The sequence below is a fragment of the Mustelus asterias genome, chromosome 17, assembly GCF_964213995.1.
Source record: "Mustelus asterias chromosome 17, sMusAst1.hap1.1, whole genome shotgun sequence".
Lineage (NCBI taxonomy): Eukaryota > Metazoa > Chordata > Chondrichthyes > Carcharhiniformes > Triakidae > Mustelus > Mustelus asterias.
The window spans coordinates 10611288-10634056 of record NC_135817.1 but is presented as its reverse complement, the minus strand read 5'-3'; the positions used below and the strand labels follow the sequence as shown (position 1 = coordinate 10634056).

Here is a 22769-nt window from a genome sequence, read left to right as displayed (position 1 = left end):
ACAAAATCCTCCCCTTTACCTTAACCACTCTGCAAATATACTCTGCAGATAAAAATTCAGTGAGTCTACTGAGGTGCTTCTCCCCCAGGCTCCTCATGTTTCCTCGTATCCAGTATGTGCAGTAAGCACCAAAGACACAAGAATACCAATGACTGAACAATTTTATCATTGCCTGTTTATTCTTGTACTCTGGGTTCTTATTCAGAAAGCTTTGCTAATATCCGATTTTTAAAAAAACACCTTTATCTAATTGCATTGAAACCCTTAGGTCTCTAATCATCCACACTTAGATATGCAGGGGGTAGCCCTTTAGGACAGGTCAGGTGATCCTGGGTGGGGATTGATCCGCCCATGCAGGCAGTTGAGGGCTGGAGTGTAAGGAGAGCAGTGTGTTTAATAAACCCTTGTTTGTCCCTGTGGCCTGCCTCCGTGAGTTCTTGAGGAAGTATCCCCCAGAGTCTCCATATTAACACACACACTTTAGTATCTTTCCAATATGTTCCCAGAGACCTGGGAGGAAATGCTATCCGAAGCAGGACAGTTACCTAAGTACTGGATAATCCTGTGAGGGACAGTAATGCACTATACTCCAAAATAATCTGAAAGAAGTAGATACTGATCAATTCAGTCAGGTTTACTGGTTGATCAGTAGCCTGGCTCATTAAGCTTCTTGTTTGGGGTAGATCCTATGTTTCCCTGCTCTGTAAGTTCCACTGCTGCTGGCTTTTCCTTTGATTGGCTCTGAGAAAGGAAGTTTGGTGACTTTTATCACGTGTGCCTTCAGTGGACTGACTTCAGCTGAAAATCTCATTCAGCAGCACAGCAGCAAGCAGCTGTTAGGCTTCACTCACGTAATGTAGCATAAAGTACAGTGCAGATTTGGAACTTAAACCTCTCTTTGCCCGTTTTCCAGAAGGATTTCTCACTCGGATGCAAAATGAGCAATTCGTGTCTTTCCTTTTCCCCAGGGGAGATTTTTAAATGCAGCTAAATTCCTGGTGAAAGATGGCTTCTGAGAATGAAAACACCAGACAGCCTGAGGCTGCAGGAGGGAGTCTGTACGGAGGTTATATCTCCAACCCACTGATGGGTGGTAAGCAATTCAAATTACCTTCTAACTTACAAAAAGCAGTGAGAGTCTTAATGCAATTCTGATCTATGCTGTGCCTTTAGTAGATAGCTCTCCTTAGGGGAGTAATGTTGTACAGCCTGCTTCCTATTTAATCTGTTTTAATGGAAAACACTTGATCAGGTTAAACCTTGTCGCTTAATTCAGTCTCGTGGGTTCCCACTCCAGAGACGAGCGTGGAACTCAGAGCTGACATTCCTGTGCAGTACTGGGGGAGTGCTGCACTGTATTGCAGTCAGTGGGTGGGGATTGAACCAAGGCAGTATCTGCTGTTTTAAGTGGATGTGAAAGATCCCATGGTACCCATTTGAAAAAGAACAGGGGAGTTATTCCTGGTGTACTGACCAAATACTTATCCCTCATCCACCATCACAAAAACAAATGATCTGCTCGTTAAAACATTACTCTTTCTGGGAGCTTGTTGTGTATAGGGGGGGAGGTAATGGCCTAGCGGTATTGTCACTAAACTGTTAACCCAGAAACTCAGCTAATGTTCTGAGGACCCAGGGTTCGAATCCCGCCAAGGCAGATGGCGGAATTTGAATTCAATAAAAAATATCTGGAATTAAGAGTCTGCCGATGACCGTGAAACCGTTGTCAATTGTCGGAAAAACCCATTTGGTTCGCCAGTGTCCTTCAGAAAAGGAAATCTGCCATTCTTACCTGGTCTGCATGTGACTCCAGAACCATAGCAATGCGGTTGACTGCCTCTGAAATGGCCTAGCAAGCCACTCAGTTCAAGGGATGGGTAATAAATTTGATTTATTATTATCACATGTATTAGTATACATGAAAAGTATTGTTTCTTTCTAGAGTTTAAAAGCATAGAATTAGAGGATATGCTGGGAACAGCTTGCAAGAAGTCACCACGCTCCGGCGCCATCTTGGACAGCCAGTGACGCCAATGTCCCACGAATGAATAAAGAAAAAAAATTGGCTGCCCTGTTTATACACTTCATTTGCTGCTAAGAGCTTTGGCAAGTCTTGAGTATGTGAAAGGCTCTATACTAATGCAAGTTTTTTGTTACACACTACTAGCTAACCACATGTTGACAGTAATTGGGTGTGGAGGAACCATTCAGATGTATGCAGTGTTATGAGGTGTGATTCTGCTCAGGAAGGCACACTGGTGCTGTTAAGTTGTTCACTGCGGGTTTGGGTTGAACCTCAGATTTGGTATATTGTGCAGGAAGGGGGAGAAATCATCTTAAACAGGAGCTCAAAGAGTGAGCATGCTCGCTTTCTAATCTTTTGAATCCAGCTGCTGCTTCTTCTGTTGCACAAAGTACAAGTTTCAGGGGTAGTTAACATATACATTGACCAAGCTATCTTAAATGGATAGTGTGGTGGACTTCAGTTGTGCCTTTGTCCTGCCTGGACCACCGTTGTGTGTTTGTTATGCCTGGACACATCCCCTGCCGGCTCGGCTCCTCCCCTTGTCACCTAGTATAAAGGTGGCTGTCTCCTCCCCCTTGTTCAGTTCGGGTCGGTTACCTGTTGGGATGTGCTCCTGATTCTGTTATGAATAAAAGCCTACAGTTGTATTGGCACACAAGTAGTCTTTTGCCTAATTGATAGCGCACCAATTTTATTCATAACATTTGACCGACATGGAGCAGCTTTTAAAACCCGACAAGTTAACAATGGACCCTCAAGAGGTCGGAGTCTCTGATAAATTTGACCATTGGCTGGACTGCTTTGAAGCATTCATCGACGCCGCTGCGGTCGTCGACTCCGACAGCGATAAGCTCCACGTGCTCCGCGCCCGGGTAAGCGATGCAGTCTACGGTATCTTCCGGGACGCTACTACATACGTGGACACTATAAAACTCTTAAAAGGGCAGTTTCGAAAGAGCCCTAACGTGGTCTACGCCAGACATCTCCTGGCTACTCGCAAGCAGGAGCCAGGAGAATCGTGCACCCAATTTCTGCGCGCCCTGCGGGTCCTAGCTTGAGCTTGCGACTGTAAGGCTGTTTCAGCAGCTCCGAACACGGAGGACCTGATCCGCGACGCCTACGTCGCGGGTGTTGAGTCTACTTACATTCGGCAGCGCCTGCTTGAACAGGATGGCCTGGATCTCCAGAAAACAGCTACGATGGCTGAATCGCTAGAAGCGGCCTCCCGCAATCTTGGGTCCTACCCCGCATCCCGTTCCATCGACGGTTCCACCGCAACGGCTGTTCCAGCGGGGCCCAAATGCTACTTTTGCAGCCTATCTAAGCATCCTCGGCGTCGCTGCCCGGCGAAGGATGCGATCTGCTCCGGATGCGGTAAGCTAGGCCACTTCGTCAAAGTCTGCCGGGCGAAGCCGATCGCGAAGCCTCGTGGCGCCCTGTGTGTTCCGCGGGCGCAGCCATCTTTGATGCAGTCAGCGGATGCGCGGGAGTCGCCATCTTTGATACAGTCAGCGGATGCGCGGGAATCACCATCTTTGATGCCGTCATCAAGGTGCGCCGAGCGGGAAACTTTATCCGTGACGTCATCAGACGCGGACGAAGGTGGATTCTTACTGGATTCGACGGTGGCATCGATTTGCCTGGACCAGTCGCAGCCTCACCAACTCTCCAAGTCAATAATGGAGATCAAGGTAAATGACCATGCAGAAAACTGGCTGTTCGACTGCGGGAGCACAAAGTTTTATACACCCTCGCACAGTGCGTCGATATGCCCTTCCCGTGCGGCCCTGGAGACAGACTATCTCCATGGCTTCGGATTCCCACTCAGTGGAGGTCCTCGGGTGCTGTTTGGTGACGCTGACGGTACAGGGCACAGTCTACGAGCGTTTTCAGCTCCTCGTGCTGCCGCGACTCTGCGCAGCTGTACTGCTGGGGTTAGATTTCCTCACCCATCATAGGAGCGTCACCCTGCAGTATGATGGCCCTTATCCCCCTCTCTCTGTCTGCAAGGCGCCGTCACTGCAGCGCCCCCCGCGCACCACCTTCAGTCTCTCGACCCTCAAGATTACCCCCCCCCCCCTTTATTCGATAATCTCACCCCGGATTGCAGGCCTATAGCCACCAAAAGTAGGCGCTATAGTGCGGAAGACCGGGCCTTCATTCGGTCCGAAGTACAACGTTTGCTCAAGGAAGGGATTATCCAGGCCAGCACCATCCCCTGGAGGGCGCAGGTGGTCGTAGTTAAATCGGGGGAGAAACACCGCATGGTGATTGACTACAGCCAGACCATAAACAGGTGTACGCAACTAGATGCGTACCCTCTTCCCCGCATCGCGGACATAGTCAACCGCATCGCGCACTATAGGGTTTTCTCTACGATTGATTTAAAATCGGCCTACCACCAGATCCCTATCCGCTCAGCGGATCGCCCATATACTGCCTTTGAGGCGGACCGTCACCTCTACCAGTTCCTCCGAGTCCCCTTTGGTGTCACCAATGGGGTCTCAGTTTTCCAGCGGGCCATGGATCAAATGGTGGACCAGCACGGGCTACGGGCCACTTTCCCGTATCTGGATAATGTCACCATCTGCGGCCATGACCTGCAGGACCATGATGCCAACCTACAAAAATTCCTCCGTACTGCCACTCTCCTGAACCTGACATATAATGAGGCGAAGTGTGTTTTTCGGACAGGCCGCCTCGCCATCCTTGGGTACGTGATAGAAAATGGTGTCCTTGGTCCCGACCCAGCCCGTATGCATCCCCTTATGCAGCTTCCCCTCCCTACTACTCTCAAAGCACTGAGGAGATGCCTGGGCTTCTTCTCCTACTATGCCCAGTGGGTTCCCCGTTACGCAGATAAAGCCCGTCCGCTCCTAAAATCGACCTCTTTTCCCCTGGCGGAGGAGGCCCGTCGGGCCTTCGACGACATCAAAGTGGACATCGCGAAGGCCGCGATGCATGCTGTGGACGAATCCATCCTATTCCAAGTGGAAAGTGATGCGTCTGACTTTGCCCTAGCCGCCACCTTAACCAAATGGGCCGTCCGGTGGCCTTTTTTTCCCGGACCCTACAAGGCCCTGAGATTCGACACTCCTCGGTTGAGAAGGAGGCCCAGGCCATCGTGGAAGCCGTCCGGCACTGGAGCCATTATCTTGCGGGCCAACGGTTCACTTTAATTACGGACCAGCGGTCCATTGCCTTTCTGTTTAACACAGTAAGAAGTTTAACAACACCAGGTTAAAGTCCAACAGGTTTATTTGGTAGCAAAAGCCACACAAGCTTTCGAGGCTCTGAGCCCCTTCTTCAGGTGAGTGGGAATTCTGTTCACAAACAGAACTTATAAGACACAGACTCAATTTACATGAATAATGGTTGGAATGCGAATACTTACAACTAATCCAGTCTTTAAGAAACAAAACAATGGGAGTGGAGAGAGCATCAAGACAGGCTAAAAAGATGTGTATTGTCTCCAGACAAGACAGCCAGTGAAACTCTGCAGGTCCACGCAACTGTGGGAGTTACAAATAGTGTGACATAAATTCTGATTCTAGGATCGCATGATAAAGACTCAGGAGGAAAAAAGCAGAAATATTTATGTGAAATAGTGTGACATAAACCCAATATCCCGGTTGAGGCCGTCCTTGTGTGTGCGGAACCTGGCTATCAGTTTCTGCTCCGCGACTCTGCGCTGTCGTGTGTCGCGAAGGCCGCCTTGGAGAACGCTTACCCGAATATCAGAGGCCGAATGCCCGTGACCGCATTCGGTCACGGGCATTCGGCCTCTGATATTCGGGTAAGCGTTCTCCAAGGCGGCCTTCGCGACACACGACAGCGCAGAGTCGCGGAGCAGAAACTGATAGCCAGGTTCCGCACACACAAGGACGGCCTCAACCGGGATATTGGGTTTATGTCACACTATTTCACATAAATATTTCTGCTTTTTTCCTCCTGAGTCTTTATCATGCGATCCTAGAATCAGAATTTATGTCACACTATTTGTAACTCCCACAGTTGCGTGGACCTGCAGAGTTTCACTGGCTGTCTTGTCTGGAGACAATACACATCTTTTTAGCCTGTCTTGATGCTCTCTCCACTCCCATTGTTTTGTTTCTTAAAGACTGGATTAGTTGTAAGTATTCGCATTCCAACCATTATTCATGTAAATTGAGTCTGTGTCTTATAAGTTCTGTTTGTGAACAGAATTCCCACTCACCTGAAGAAGGGGCTCAGAGCCTCGAAAGCTTGTGTGGCTTTTGCTACCAAATAAACCTGTTGGACTTTAACCTGGTGTTGTTAAACTTCTTACTGTGTTTACCCCAGTCCAACGCCGGCATCTCCACATCATTTCTGTTTAACACCAGGCGTAGGGGCAAGATTAAGAATGACAAGATCTTGCGGTGGAGGATTGAGCTCTCCACCTACAGATATGACATTATGTACCGGCCTGGGAAGCTCAATGAGCCCCCAGATGCCCTGTCCCGTGGAACATGTGCCAGCGCCCAACTGGACCAGCTACAGTCCCTCCATAACGACCTCTGTCACCCGGGTGTCACCAGATTTTTCCACTTTGTCAAAGCCCGTAACCTGCCATACTCCCTCGAGGAAGTCCGGACGATTACCAGGCAATGCAGGGTCTGCGCTGAGTGCAAACCGCAGTTCTACCGGCCAGGTGGGGCGCACCTTATAAAGGCCACTCGCGCGTTTGAGCGCCTCAGCATTGATTTTAAAGGCCCCCTCCCTTCCTCTAACCGCAATATTTATTTTCTGAATGTCATCGATGAATACTCGCGTTTCCCTTTTGCCTTCCCCTGCCCGGACATGACCACGGCTACGGTGATTCGGACCCTGAACACGCTCTTCACCCTGTTCGGCTTTCCATCCTATATTCATAGCGACCCGTGGGTCCTCATTCATGAGTGACGGGCTGCGGCAGTACCTGCTCGCCAAAGGCATTGCCTCCAGCCACACCACTAGCTATAACCCCAGGGGTAATGGTCAAGTAGAGCGGGAGAACGCAATGGTCTGGAAGGCTGTTCTATGAGCGCTACAGTCTAGGGGCCTTCCAGTCAGCCGTTGGCAAGACGTCCTCCCGGACGCATTACATTCAATTAGGTCACTCTTGTGCACAGCAACCAATACGACCCCTCACGAGCGGATGTTCACTTTCCCCAGAAAGTCCTCCTCGGGTACTTCACTCCCAGCTTGGCTGATGTCCCTGGGGCCTGTTCTGCTTCGGAAGCATGTCCGGACCCATAAGGCAGACCCCTTGTTCGAGGAGGTCCTATTGCTCCACGCTAGTCCTCAATACGCTTATGTAGCGTACCCTGACGGGTGGGAGGACACAATCTCTGTCCGTGACTTGGCACCCGCAGGTGCCCCTGAGGCCACCATGTCCCTCTGCCCCACTGTCCCTTGTGTTGTGCGCCCAGAGACCGCTATGCCCCTCCCCCCTTCTGTCCCAGTCTCCCATATTGTGCGCCCAGAGCCTACTCCGTCCCTCCACCCCCCAGCCCCAGTTCCCACTGTTCTCCATACACCACCAGGGCCACAGCTCACTCCTCTCACCCCTATGTACAGCTCGCTTGAGTCGCTGGTGCCGTCGCCACGCAGTCCCCGACTACTGGACGGGACGATGGATGGTTCTGCCTCTCACCACCTGGCGCCTCCTCTCGACGCTCACTGTACGGAGCCTGGGCTGACACCGCTCCCTGCTCGGACGACTCTGCAACCTGCACTACGACGATCGCGACGGCGGATCAAGCCACCAGATCGTCTGGACTTGTGATATTGTTTTCGCTTCACCCGTGGTTGTTTTTTTAAAGGAGGGGTGAATGTGGTGGACTTCAGTTGTGCCTTTGTCCTGCCTGGACCACCGTTGTGTGTTTGTTATGCCTGGACACATCCCCTGCCGGCTCGGCTCCTCCCCTTGTCACCTAGTATAAAGGTGGCTGTCTCTTCCCCCTTGTTCAGTTCGGGTCGGTTACCTGTTGGGATGTGCTCCTGATTCTGTTATGAATAAAAGCCTACAGTTGTATTGGCACACAAGTAGTCTTTTGCCTAATTGATAGCGCATCAGATAGCAACAAACACTTTCGAAAGGTTCCTCTCAATTTATTTGGTCTTTCCTTATTGTTACTTTTATTTATATATTGGCTATTTATATCAATGACTTTTAAAGTAAAGTTTATTTATAGTTTATTTATTAGTCACAAGTAAGGCTTACATTAACAGTGCAATGAAGTTACTGTGAAATTCCCCTAGTTGCCACAGTCCGGCGCCTGTTCAGGTCAATGCACCCAACCAGCCCGTCTTTCAGAAAGTGGGAGGAAACCGGAGCACTCGGAGGAAACCCACGCAGACACGGGGAGTATGTGCAAACTCCCACACAGCCACCCAAGCTGGGAATCAAACCCAGGTCCCTGGTGCTGTGAAGCAGCAGTGCTAACCACTGTGCTTCTGTGCTGCCCCACCTCAGGCTGACCTGCAGCTGATGAAGTACCTTTTAGGTATAGTCATTGTTGTGGTGTTGGAAAGGGGGCCAGCCAATTTGTACACCGCAAGATCCCATAAGCAGTAATACGACAATAATCAGAAAATACATCCCACTGATGTGGGTTGAAAGATTACTACTGGCCAGAGCACTGGCAGGAACTCTTCAAATCATCTAAAATAGTGCCATAGGATTTTCTTATGCCCACCTGAGAGAGCAGGCGTTTGGGGTCATGAGGGGTGAGAGATCAGGATCATTTTTGGTAGGCTTGGGGGATGAAGCACTCCTCCTGACCCACAAGCAGCTCTGGGAAGGCACTTACCTGTTGGATTTGGTAGTTCTTGCCTCCCTTCAGCTGCCGGGTTTCCCAAACCCTGGGAAACGACAGATTCTAGTTGGATTTTGCATTTCTTAACCAATTTAATTCCCTGCACTGACACTCTCCAACCTACTCTTTGGGTGTTTTGGGGGGGATTACAGGTTAAATTTCCCCATTGTATTAGCTTTATGGTGGAAAAGTGATTATTGTGCATCAAATGTATAGACGCTGAGAATGCAATCCACCTAACCCACACATCTTTGGAGTGTGGGTGGAAACTGGAGGAAACCCACGCAGACACGGTGAGAACGTGCAAACTCCACACATTCACCAAGGCTGAAATTGAACCCAGGTCCCTGGCACTGTGAGGCAGCAGTGCTAACCCCTGTGCCACCATACCACCACACCATATAGTGTGTATGCACACACGGTGCTGTTAGGAAGGGAGTTGCAGGTTTTTGACCCAGCGATAGTGAAGGAACACTCCATGTCAGGATGGTGGGTGTCCTGGAAAGGAACTTGTAGGTGATGAAATTTGCATGCCCTTATCCTTCTCAATGGCAGAGGTTGCGGGTTTGGAAGGTTCTTTTGATGGAGTCTTGGTGAGTTGCTGAGGCGCATCTTGTAGATGGTACACACGCTGTCCCTGTGTATCAGACGTGGCAGGAGTGGATTTTGAAGATGGTGGATGGGAGTCCAATCAAGCGGGCTGCTTTATCCTGGATGGTGTTAAGTTTCTTGAGTGTTGTTGGAGCTGCACTTGTCCACGCAAGTGGAGAATATTCCATTACACTCCTGACTTATGTTTTGCAGATGGTGGATGTCCTTGGGGAGTCAGGAGGTGAGGTGCTCCCCACAGAATTCCTAGCCTCGAACCTGCTCCTGTAGCCACGGTATTTATATGGCTAGTCCAGTTCAGTTTCTGGTCAATGGTAACCCCCAGGATGTTGATGGTGGGGGACTCAGTGATGGTAATGTCAATGTGCTTCAAGGAGAGATGGTTAGATTCTCTCTTCTTGGAGATGGTCATTGCCTGGCACTTGTGACATGCCACTTTTCAAGTCTGGATGTTGCCCAGGTTTTGCTGCATATGGACTGCTTTAGTATCTGAGAAGTACTGAATGGGTGCTGAACATTGTGCAATCAGTCCCCACTCCTGACCTAATGATGGAGGGAAGTCATTCATGAAACTGAAGATGGTTAGGCTCATAGGACACTACCCTGGGGAACTCCTGAAGATACCCTGAACAGCAGAAAGGGCTGTTAATTGGCAGCAACCACATTTCCCGTTATCTCAGCTTTGCCGGCCCTTGGAAAATTTATAACTGTTCTGGAGATGTCGGGATCCCAATATGACCTCCGGGACCGTGATTTTGGAATCCGGTTTGCACCGGGTCCTGACCCTACAGGCGTTTGAAAATTCAATCCTTCATCCTTGGAACGTTGGTCACAGGGTATACATTCATTGGCTGATGCCATACTGATGATTGCCCTAACAAGCAAATTAGTCTTCATTTTATTACTATTGATAAATTATTAATATTATTTGAGGTAGATTTATCTAAACATCCCTGAGCCATGTACTACTGTAGCACTTGTATCTTCTGTTTTAAGTTTCCATTTGAAGCTTTTAATTTACTTAAGCACATCCAATCAAATTTATTTCAAAGTAGCAGTGTTTTCACGTTCTTCCTGACGTTTCTTTGAAGCCTTTGTCAGAACTATGGAAAAAAAAAAGCCCAGCCTCAGTCATTGGATATCATCACCCACATTGGTTTCAAAATTCATACCTCCCACTTAAACAACAACACCAAATGCTGAAGTGGATTTGCCAGCAGCATCACTCTTTATGATAAGTCTCACTCCAACCACACCCTCCATGTTAGCAGCCCTGCTCAGTGCAAGACCCGAATGACCTTGTTACTCTGGGAGCTTTGATGAGCTGCATCAATACGATATTTATTTGTTTGGTCCTATGTCCAATTAGTTCTGAGTTTCTTTGATTTATGTTATGAATTTTAGACACTGCGTCAGACTGGTCCCCACTTCACGATGCTGCTATACACGGGCGTCTTATGTCACTCCACCAACTCATCAGCCAGGTAGTTACAACATTTTACTCTGATATTACTGCAGTCTGTTCTACCTTCTGGAGAAACGTACTCAGACATACTTCTTTTTATATTCCATTTTTGTTCAAATATGTTTGAATCAAATCAGTGAGAGCACATTGGTTTTACAGTAGATATGATCTGTAAACATTACTTATCATTGCCATTCCCCATCAGTATCTCAGCGTCATCTTCTGATTCTCATTCCTGTCCCTCAGTTCCAATCAATTGTTTTCTCCTAACAACATTTCCATATAGATCCTCTTCCCTGTTCTCTGTTGGTGAAGTGCATAGTAAGAAGTCTCACAACACCAGGTTAAAGTCCAACAGGTTTATTTGGTAGCAAATACCATAAGCTTTCGGAGCACTGCTCCTTCGTCAGATGGAGCCGGAAATCCATCTGACGAAGGAGCAGTGCTCCGAAAGCTTATGGTATTTGCTACCAAATAAACCTGTTGGACTTTAACCTGGTGTTGTGAGACTTCTTACTGTGTTCATCCCAGTCCAATGCCGGCATCTCCACATCATGACTACCATCGACACGGTAAACTGCATCACAGACTTTGTCAGAATTACCCAGGTAAACCTTTAACCTTTTCAGGATCATAGTTCCAATTGGAGCACTGGAAGGGTAATTTTCTATTTTCATGTGGCTAGTGGGGAACCTCACCCATCCAGGTGCATGTATCAAAATTTCAGCCAGACATTCCACCTAGCCGCAATGTCAGTGGAGGATTTGGAAGGCGCTGCCTAAGGAACCTTGGTATACTGTGTGTCGGTAGTAGAAGGATTGAATGTTTGTGGAAGGGTTGCCAATCAAGCGGGCTGCCTTATCCTGGATGGTGTTGAGCTTCTTGAGTGTTGTTGGAGCTGCACTCATCCAGGAAAGTGGGAAGTATCCCATCACACTCCTGACTTGTGCTTTGTAGATGGTGGACAGGCTTTGGGGATTCAGGAGGTGAGTTACTTGCCGCAGGATTCCTAGCCTCTGACCTGCTCTGATAGCCACAGTATTTATATGGTTAGTCCAATTCAGTTTCTAGTCAGTGGTAATCCCCAGGATGTTGATAGTGGGGGATTCAATGATGGTAATGCCATTGAATGTCAAAGGACAATTGTTAGATCCTCTTTTGTTTTAGATGGTCATTGCTTGGCACTTGTGTGGTGCGAATGTTACTTGCCACACATCAGCCCAAGCCTGGATATTGTCCAGGGCTTGTTGCATTTGAACATGGACTGCTACAGTATCTGAGAAATTTTTCATGTTTCTTGTGTACAGGGCATACCTGGGCAATTTTCCACATTGCTGGGTAGATGCCAGTGTTGTAGCTGTACTGTAACAGCTTGGTTAGGGGTGCGGCAAGTTCTGGAGCACAAGTCTTCAGTACTATTGCCAGAATGTTGTCAGGGCTCATACCTCTTGCAGCATCCAGTGCCTTCAGCCGTTCTTAGCATCACATGGAGTGAATTGAATTGGATGATGACTGATGTCTGTGATTCTGGGGACCTCTGAAGAGGCTGAAATGGATCATCCGCTTGGCACTTCTGCCTGAAGATTGTTGCGAATGATTCAGCCTTTTCTTTTTCACTGATGTGCTGGGCTCCTCCATCATTGAGGATGGGGATATTTGTGGAGCCTCTTCGCCTCCAATGAGTTGTCTAATTGTCCAGCACCATTCATGGCTGGATGTGGCAGGATTCGGAGGTTATTCGTTGGTTGTGGAGTTGCTTAGTTCTACCTATTGTTGCTTATACTGTTTGGTATGCAAGTAACCCTGTGTTTTAATTTCGCAACACCACTCTGCAATTATCTCCCTGTGTAAAGCTTAGTTGAAAGGCATGTTAATTCAAGCAATACAAACAATTATTACAACATCATTGAAGGATGTGAATGCTTGGAAGCTTAACATTTGGAAGATGAACATTTCCAGTTGTTCAGCCCGGACTGGATTTTTATGATACAGACCTTTTTAATGGTACATTTCCCAAAATGGTACCGACAGCAGTCTCTTTTCCAGCTTCCTCTGCAGACCGAAAAGAACTCTGAGATCCAACATTCAGACCTGTGAAAGTTTCATTGACGTTAGCATAGTTGCACTAAAAAAGTATGTTTAAAAATCAAAACAGCTTTGACTTAGCGATAAGGCTCTTGCCTTTGAACCAGAAAGCTATGGGTTCAAACCACACTTCAGGATTTAAGCTGGTAACATTGAATGACTGTATTAACAAAATGCTGCCTTTCACATGAAATGTTAAACTGAAGCCTGTTTGCTTATACAGTTGGATTTAAATATTCCCCCAGCACTCTTGCTCAGAGGAGGTGCACCAATTTACATCTATTTAACACCTTTAATAAAACATCCCGAGGTGCTTGACAGGAGCATTACTGGGGAACATTTGGCACCGAGCTACGTAAAGGAATCGGAGGGCAGATGGCCAAAGGCAAAAAGTTTATACCTTAAGAAACCTCTCAAAGGAAAACATTGGGCCAGACAGATTTAGACAAGGAACTTCAGAGCTTTGGGCCTAGACATCTGAAGGCACGGCTTCCAATAGTGAAGTGATTAGAATGGGGGTGCACGTGTGACCAGAGATGGAGGAGGGCAGGTATCTCAGATGTTTGAGGAGCTGGAGAGGGTGACAGGGATGGGAAGGGATGAGGTTGAGGAGGGGTTTAAAGACCAGGCTGGGAATTTTAAAATCGCAGCATTGTCGGACTAGGAACCAGCGGTAGTCAGCAAGCACAGTGTCACAGGTGCAGGAGCACAAGAAATAGCAGCAGCACGGTGGCGCAGTGGTTTAGCATTGCTGCCTCACAGCTCCAACAGCCCCAGCTCAATTCCAGCCTTGGGTCACTGTCTGTGTGGAGTTTGCACATTCTCCCCGTGTTTGTGTGAGTTTCCTCTGGGTGCTCCGGTTTCCTCCCACACTCCAAAGATGTGCAGGTTAGATTGATTGGCCATGTCAAATTGTTCCTTAGTGTCTCAAGATGTGTAGGTTAGATGGATTCGCCATGGGAAATGTGGCAGGTTATGGGAATAAGGCCTGTTTGAGATACTCTGTCAGAGAGTTGGTACAGACTCGATGGGCCGAATGGCCTCTTCTGCACTGTAGGGATTCTATCAAATAGGAGCAGGCATAGACCATAGGGCATTAACAGTGCTAAAGATGTACCTATACCACAGCAACTGCAGCAATTCAAGAAGGTGGCTCACCACTATCTTCTCGAGAGCAATTGGCGATGAGTAATAAATGCTGGCCTCGCCTGTGGCACTCACATCCGATATAAGAATGTACACAACTGTTACTGACGTTTAGCCAGTATATCGCAGCAGAACCATCACAGAGCACTGGTAGCATTCCCTTTGTGTTTGACTAGGACCATCTTACAACCCATTGTTGCATTGGTTTGCAGGGATATCTGCAACCAGATCAAGAGCATCCCCATCACCAAGCCATGCTAGGGTTAATCATTAGCAAGGGTGATTAATTCTGTCACAAAGAAGCTGATGTAATCATATTGCTGTTTCAAATTGCAAATGTCCATGGCATACCAACCCAAATTTATTAACTAATCGTGTCATGTAGTTTACCACCCCTTCAAATTGTGCCAACTAAAGTCGTGATTTTAGTTAATAATTGCAAACTTGAGCCTCATTGAGTTCATTCTCATCTTAAAATAGCACCAGCTTCATAAAAATTGTTTGTTTGCCAAACCTTTTTACAAAGGATTTAATGATATTAATTGCGTCATTTCTCAAAGTGAAAATAATGCTTGGCTTTTCTAACTCTCTCCTCTCCCTATGGGAAAGAAATGAACAATTTACCATATGTTTTTCATAGAATCATAGAATCCAGAGCCCATCGAGTCTGCACCGACCACAATCCCACCCAGGCCCTATCCCCGTAACCCCATGCATTTACCGTAGCTAGTTCCCCTGACGTTAAGGGGCAATTTAGCATGGCCAATCCACCTAACCTGCACATCTTTGGACTGTGGGAGGAAACCGGAGCACCCGGAGGAAACCCACGCAGACATGGGGAGAACGTGCAAACTCCACACAGACAGTGACCCAAGTCGGGAATCGAACCTGGGTCTCTGGCGCTGTGAGGCAGCAATGCTAAGCACTGTTCCACTGGTGCTGGTATTTTTAAGGAGGAAATACTGTTTAATATCTATTTCTAGGGAAGAAAGTATATAGATTCAGTCACCAAGGCCGGAATCTTACCACCGTTCACGCCGGTGGGATTTTTCCATCCCACCGCAGTAAACGGAGATTTGGCTGGCCGCCGACCTCACTGTAGCGGATAAGACCGCGCCTCGAGGCTTTCTTACTGTTTAGGTAATAGAGCTATTCTTAACTATATATCATGTTTCCTAGGGCCACAGTGCAAATCTTCTTACAATGAACCGAGTCTCACCACTCCATGAAGCCTGTCTTGGTGGACACGCTGCCTGTGTAAAATATCTGCTGGAAAATGGAGCTAAGGTAAGATACACTCACAATCCAGGAAACAGGGACTATCAGTTTAAATTCCCATCCGTTCTCTGGAAGGAACAAACCACAGGCTGTGTGGCAATGCCACACTGACAACACATTCAAAACATTTCAAAACCTGCTGCTTTTACATTAGGGAGCTAGATCTGACCACAGTATCAATCAGTCTTCTTGTCAGGTTCATTGTTGCTAATTCTACACAAACTTTCATTTAGCTCAGTACTGAATGCCGAGAACAAGTAGAAGGGACCCCTACCAGCCATGAGTTTATAGTGGGTGATTGCAACAACACCTTGGCCTTCAGAGACACCTTCCCCCTCAATTAAGCCTCCCCACTCGATAGCCTTTGGCCACTTGCCCCGCCATGACCATTGTATTGGCGGTGTGCCTCTCATCAACAAATCACTTGCTCTGTCCTCAATTCTCTGGCACTTTCTCCTCCTTTGAGTATCTCACCTTTTTCCACCCCTCTCACCTCCCATTCACACTCTGCAGCTAACCCAAGTACGACAAAAATGTTCTCACTGTAATATCTTCCCTGCTTTCCTCCGTTGGCCTCTGCATCAAATGACTTCTCATAGGTCCTGTTTGATTTCAATCTCCATCTCAACTCATCATGTTCTCTGTCCTTCGATTTCACTATCCTCTACATAAACTCCATAAATCATACTCATAGCTACCCTCTGAACCTCACATGCTCTGGCTAGTCCCAGCGTACCAATCAAAGAAAAGGCTATCTCTGATCACTCTCACACAAAGCCCACTTCCTTATCCTGATCTTTTCTCCTCCTATACCCGCCCCGGAAAACTATTCTTACAACTGTACCTTCAAAATCCCAAACGTCTCCTTTCAGCATTCTGCTCACAACATTCCTGCAGCTACTGATCTGCTCACTGCAACCTCAACAGCTTCAACAGTCTAGATCCCAATGAAACCATTCCCCCCTCTCTCATCCTCTCAATTCCCCCAGTAAGACCATCACCTTCACCCTCTTAGGCCCAAGGCCTAATCCACATTCTTGGATTTAAATAGTGAGTAACTCATTCAGCCATTGATATTCAGATCTGCTTGGGCCATAGAAAGTAAAGTTTATTTATTAGTCACAAGTAAGGCTTGCATTAACGCTGCAATGAAGTTACTGTGAAATTCCCCTAGTCGCCACACTTCGGCGCCTGTTCGGGTCAATGCGCCTAACCCGCACATCTTTCAGACTGTGGGAGAAAACCGGAGCACCAGAGGAAACCCACGCAGACATGGGAAGAACGTGCAAACTCCACACAGTGACCCAAGCCGGGAATTGAACCCGGGTCCCTGGCGCTGTGAAGCAGCAGTGCCAACTACTGTGCCAACATGCCGCCCATAAAGCATTGTCAGCTCTTGCACTTGTCTGCCAATACTGATCACTATTCCAGGATCATAGAATCCCTGCAGTGCATAAGAGGCCATTCAGCCCATCGAGTCTGCACAGACAACAATCCCACCCAGGCCCTATTCCTGTAACTCCACGTATTTACCCTGCTAATCCCCCAGGCATTAAGGGGCAATTTAGCATGGCCAGTCAACCTAACCTGCACATCTTTGGAGTGTGGGAGGAAACCGGGGCAGCCGGAAGAAACCCACATAGACACGGGGAAAATGTGCAAACTCCACACAGACAGTGACCCAAGGCTGGAATTGAACCTGGGACCCTGGCGCTGCGAAGCAGCAGTGCTAACCACTGTGCCACCACATGCACAGATAATAGTTGACTTCCTTTTCCTAATGCAAACCATCTTTTTAAACCTCTCTTGCTCCCACTTAGCTCATTTTACGCAGGGGCCCCATTTCTTGCTCCCTCGACCTTATTCCCATTTAACTACTGACCACCCGAGTTCCTTTCCTGATTCCAGTGTTCACTGCTATTGTTCATTGTGAGCATTTCATCCATTTTCAGTTTTCACTTGTCAATGTTTCTTTTCGTTCAAGTACTATCACTCTCCCCATCAAATCGGTCATCCTGCAAAAACCCAACTTAATTACAAACTTATCTCTTTTATCCTTTGACTCATCAAAGCCCTTGAATGTGTTATTGCTTTCCAAATCTGTGTCCCTCTTTCCTGCCGCTTCATGTTTGAATCCCTCCTGTCGGGTTTCCACCCACACTACTCAAACAGCTCTGACCAAAGTCATCTCCCAGCTTCAGACCTCACTGTGATGAAGGTAATCCAATTCCTCCTCATCCTTCTCAACCTGTCTGCAGTCTTTAACACAGTTAACCACTGCATCCTGCCCCAATTGCTTTCCATTTTTGTCAAGCCGGGTGTAACTGTTTTCACTTAGTTCTCTTCTTATCTAATGGTAACCAGAGAATTACCTGATATGGCTTCTTTCCTTGGTTTCACGCTGTTACCTCTTTCTTGGTTTCACGCTGGTGTCCTCCAGTGCTCTATCCTTGGCCCTTTCCTATTTCTTATCTGCATGTTTCCTCTTGGCCACATCAGCTGAAAACAGTTTTCACTTTGACAACATCCAGCTCCACTTCACCACCACCTCCCTCAACTCTTTCACTGTCACTACCTTGTTGGACTGCTGATCTGAAATTCACTATTGGAGGAGCAGACATTTCCTCCCATTAAGTATCAGGAAGGCAGAAGTCATTTCTCCAATCACTGTGACTTAATCTATTCTCCAGTGATTAACTCCATCCCTCTCCCTTGGAGGCTGAATCAAATTGTTTGCAACCTTGGTGTTTCAGGATGAGCTTCTAACTGTACCTACATCGAAACGAAGGTTGCCTATTTCTACCTCCCTAACACTGTCTCACTAGCTGAAACCTTTAGCCATGCTTTTGTTGCCTCTAGACGCGACTATTCCAATGCACCACTGGTTGGCCTTAAACATTCTACCCTTTGTAAACTTGACATAGATAATGACGAATGGCTGAGAGCCCAGAAATCCCATTACTGCTGTTGCAACAGTTGCACCCCAAAGAAAACATGGTTTAATTGACACCACTGGCTCTCTGATTTCTGCAGTCAATTTCATAATGCTTATTTACACAAAGTTAAGTGGTTTCAAGAGTTTTTATTCATTTGTGGGACATGGGCGTTGCTGGTATTTATTGCCCATCCCTAGTTGCCCTTGAGAAGGTGGCAGTGAGCTGCTGCCTTGAATCGCTGCAATCTGTAAGTTGACTCACAATACATTTAGGGAGGGAATTCCAGGACTTTGACCCAGCGACAGTGAAGGAACGGTAATGTATTTCCAACTATGGTAATGTATTTCCCAGTCCAACACCCGCATCTCCACATCATGTATTTCCAAGTCAGGATACCTAATGACTTCGAGGGGAACTTGCAAGTGGTGGTGTTCCCATGCAGTTTTTTTGTATTGATACTTAAAAGGGTCTGGATAATTGACACTTTTATTACCCTGTAGTGAAATTACTTTTTTATCATAATAGAAAGTGATGAATTAATGACTTTTTAAAGCATTTTTTGTACACATCCCCCTGTCACTATAAGATTCATTGATCACTGTAGACTGTATAGAGCCAATGGACATAGAAGTGTCATTATTTGGCATAAGGAGAATGATAGCCCAGAGGGAGTAAAGTGGGGAGGCACGAGAGGCTATTGGAGTGGGTGGGGGAGGGCATTGCTTGGCATCGGGGCTATGGAGGGCCATGGGATGGGTGGAAAGGCAGAATATGATCTCGGGCAGGGTATGACCTAGTGGATAGCACTGCTGCCTCACAACACCAAGACTGAAGTGCAATTCCTTGGGTGACTCTATGGAGTTTGCACGTTCTCTCCTGTGTCTGCGTGGGTTTCCTCCGGGTGCTCAGGTTTCCTCCCATAGTCGAAAGATGTGCAGGTTGGGTAGATTGGCCATGCTAAATTGCCCCTTAGTGTCCAAATATGTGGAGGTTAGGGGGATTAGTGGGGTACATACATGGGGTTACACCGATAGGGCCTGGGTAAGATGCTCTATCAGCGAGTCGGTGCAGACTCGATGGGCCGTGTCGAAATTTCGACTTCCAAGTTTGACTTTAACACAAACACACATTAATACAAGATACTTAACGACAGATTGTCTTTATTTTACTTGTTAGCAAGGGGTTAGTTTCTCGACACAATGGATCAGAGATACCACTCCACCAAACAAAGAAAATCATCCTGGTTTATACAATTCTGCAGCTCACAGTCAGTTGGATACAATCCAATCAAAAGTGTTACAAAAGTCATACTTTACTATTGATCCAATAGAAAAAATACTGAACCACCCTGATCTCTGAGATCACGATACCTCGTGGGTACCCCAATATATCATCCCTAAGCCTGTTATCTAGTCTCTGAGTCAGACTTCATGTCTCTATTTTGATAGCAGCCTCACAAAGCATCTTCACGAAAACAGTCTCGCATGAGCATCCTTTAATTGATAAAAGGGGGTCTACAAAAGCCATTAGTATTTTATGGCCTTGTCAGTGAAGTTAACTGAATCTCTAAGGGATGTGGTCAACTCAACTTGCCTTCAGGATATTTCCCCAATTATAGCCCTGATAAGTTTTGTTTATTGCCAACATAATGAAACACATGTATATATTGCTTATCAATTCAATGACTGAGCTTTTTATCACTACCTACAGTTTCAAGGGGTATCATTATGTTACCATTAATTCTTGTCAGTTCCCACTAAGTCCCCGACCATAACTCTTTCGTTCGCTAAGACATTAATATCTTTCTGACTCTGTTTTGATTAGAAACTGTGAAGGCAGCTTCATTAAAACTCACTCTTGTATCAGTTGTTTCTGATAAGGTGTCGGGTGAGGCAATTAAGTCTCCTTTATGGCCTTGTGATTCCAACAGTTGGGTGCTTTAAAGGAATGTATTTAACATGTGTTTGGTATCAAAGGGACACTCTGTAACTGTGCATCAAATTTCTTTGTTTAATTTCTAAAAATGCATAGAAAATATATTTATATGTATGGATTAATTAAAGATATTACATGTACCTTTAAAACTACAATGTATTTAAAAAACTGAATTACAGTTACTAACAAACTCGCTCCCCATTGATAAAGTGAATTCTACATCTAAGTTGATTAAACAAAAAACTCTAGCAGAGTCTACCAATCTTGTAGTAGCCCTTTTCTTTTCTGTCTGTCTACAGCCGAATGGCCTCTTGTACACTGTAGGGATTCTATGAGAAGACTAGGTGAAGAGCATGTGGACTCATGGGGGCATGGTGGGGGTCATAGAACAAAGAACAAAAGAAAATTACAGCACAGGAACAGGCCCTTCGACCTGCCAGTCTGCACCGACCATGCTGTACGACTGAACTAAAACCCCTACCCTTCTGGGGACCACGTCCCTCTATTCCCATCCTATTCATGTATTTGTCCAGATGCCCCTTAAAAGTCACTATCGTATCTGCTTCCACTACCTCCCCCGGCAACGAGTTCCAGGCACCCATCACCCTCTGTGTAAAAAAAAAAAACTTGCCTCGTACATCTCCTTTAAACCTTGCCCCTCGCACTTTAAACCTATGCCCCCTAGTAATTGACTCTTCCACCCTGGGAAAAAGCTTCTGACTATCCACTCTGTCCATGCCTCTCATAATCTTGTAGACTTCTATCAGGTCACCCCTCAACCTCCGTCGTTCCAGTGAGAACAAACCAAGTTTCTCCAACCTCTCCTCATAGCTAATGCTCTCCATACCAGGCAACATCCTGGTAAATCTTTTCTGTACCCTCGTCAAAGCCTCCACATCCTTCTGGTAGTGTGGCGACCAGAATTGAACACTACATTCCAAGTGTGGCCTAACTAAGGTTCTATAAAGCTGCAACATGACTTGCCAATTTTTAAACTCCATGCCACGCCCAATGAAGGCAAGCATGCCGTATGTCGTCTTGACTACGTTCTCCACCTGCGTTGCTACTTTCAGTGACCTGTGTACCTATACACCCAGATCCCTCTGCCTATCAATAGTCTTAAGGGTTCTGCCATTTACTGTATATTTCCTATCTTTATTAGACCATCCAAAATGCATTACCTCACATTTGTCCGGATTAAACTCCATCTGCTATCTCTCAGCCCAAGTCTCCAACCAATCTGTACCCTGCTGTATTCTCTGACGGTCCTCATCACTAACAAACGACCAACATTCGTTATTCTCCAATCCTCTGGGACCTCTCCTGATGATGTGGAGATGCCGGCGTTGGACTGGGGTAAACACAGTAAGAAGTTTAACAACACCAGGTTAAAGTCCAACAGGTTTATTTGGTAGCAAAAGCCACACAAGCTTTCGAGGCTCTGAGCCCCTTCTTCAGGTGAGAAGAAGTGGGCTCAAGAAGAGTGGACTATCTGCATACTGTTCCAAGAAGCTCTCCTGGATGCTCCTTACAAACTCTGCCCCATCCACGCCCCAAGCACTAAGTGAGTCCCAGTCAATATAGGGGAAATTAAAATCTCCCACCACAACAACCCTGTTACTTCGACCTTGCCAAAATCTACCAACATATCTGTTCCTCTATCTCCCACTGGCTCACCTGAAGAAGGGGCTCAGAGCCTCGAAAGCTTGTGTGGCTTTTGCTACCAAATAAACCTGTTGGACTTTAACCTGGTGTTGTTAAACTTCTTACCTCTCCTGATGCCAGTGAAGATACAAAGATTTCTCTCAAGGCCCCAGCAATTTCCTCCCAAGCCTTCCTCAGTATTCTGGGGTATATCCCATCAGGCCCTGGGGACTTGTCGACCTGAATGTTTCTCAAGAACCCCAATACCACTTCCTCATTGATCTCAACATGATTCAAACAATCTACACACCCTTTCCCAGATTCATCATCCGCCAAGTCCTTCTCTTTGGTGAATACTGACGCAAAATACTCATTTAATACCTCGCCCATTTCCTCTGGCTTCACGCATAGGTTCCCTCCCCTGTCCTTGAGTGGGCCAACCCTCTCCCTGGCTACCCTCTTGCTCTTTATATATGTATAAAAAGCCTTGGGATTTTCCTTAATCCTGCTGGCCGATGACTTTTCATGACCCCTTTTAGCCCTCCTTATTCCTTGCTGAAGTTTCTTTCTACTTTCCTTGTCTTCCACACTTGCTTCGTGTGTTCCCAGCCTCCCAGCCTTAACAACTGCTTCCTTTTTCTCTTTGACTAGGCTCACAATATCTCTCGTTATCCAAGGTTCCCAAAACTTGCCATACTTATCCTTCATCCTTACAGGAATGTGCCGGTCCTGAATCCCTATCAACTTCCACTTGAACGCCTCCCACATGCCAGATGTTGATTTGCCACCAATCTACATTCTTCAGTTCCTGCCTGATATTGTTG

At 46.8% G+C, this 22769-nt stretch overlaps 1 protein-coding gene across 3 annotated transcripts in view; it reads left to right on the top strand.

Moving 5' to 3' along the window:
• Positions 1-766: 766 nt before the first annotated feature.
• LOC144506315 (ankyrin repeat and SOCS box protein 9-like) overlaps positions 767-22769 on the top strand; it is a 66030-nt gene continuing 44027 nt past the window's right edge. Inside the window, exons 1-4 of one of the 3 annotated variants that reach the window (XM_078232266.1) lie at positions 791-866; positions 969-1093; positions 10861-10940; positions 15332-15439. In XM_078232266.1, the coding sequence (XP_078088392.1) occupies positions 1006-1093; positions 10861-10940; positions 15332-15439 (276 nt within the window). In that variant the 5' untranslated portion in view covers positions 791-866; positions 969-1005. Of the gene's footprint in view, positions 1094-10860; positions 10941-15331; positions 15440-22769 lie in introns of all 3 variants that reach the window. The other 2 variants (XM_078232267.1, XM_078232265.1) reach the window with 2 other exon arrangements.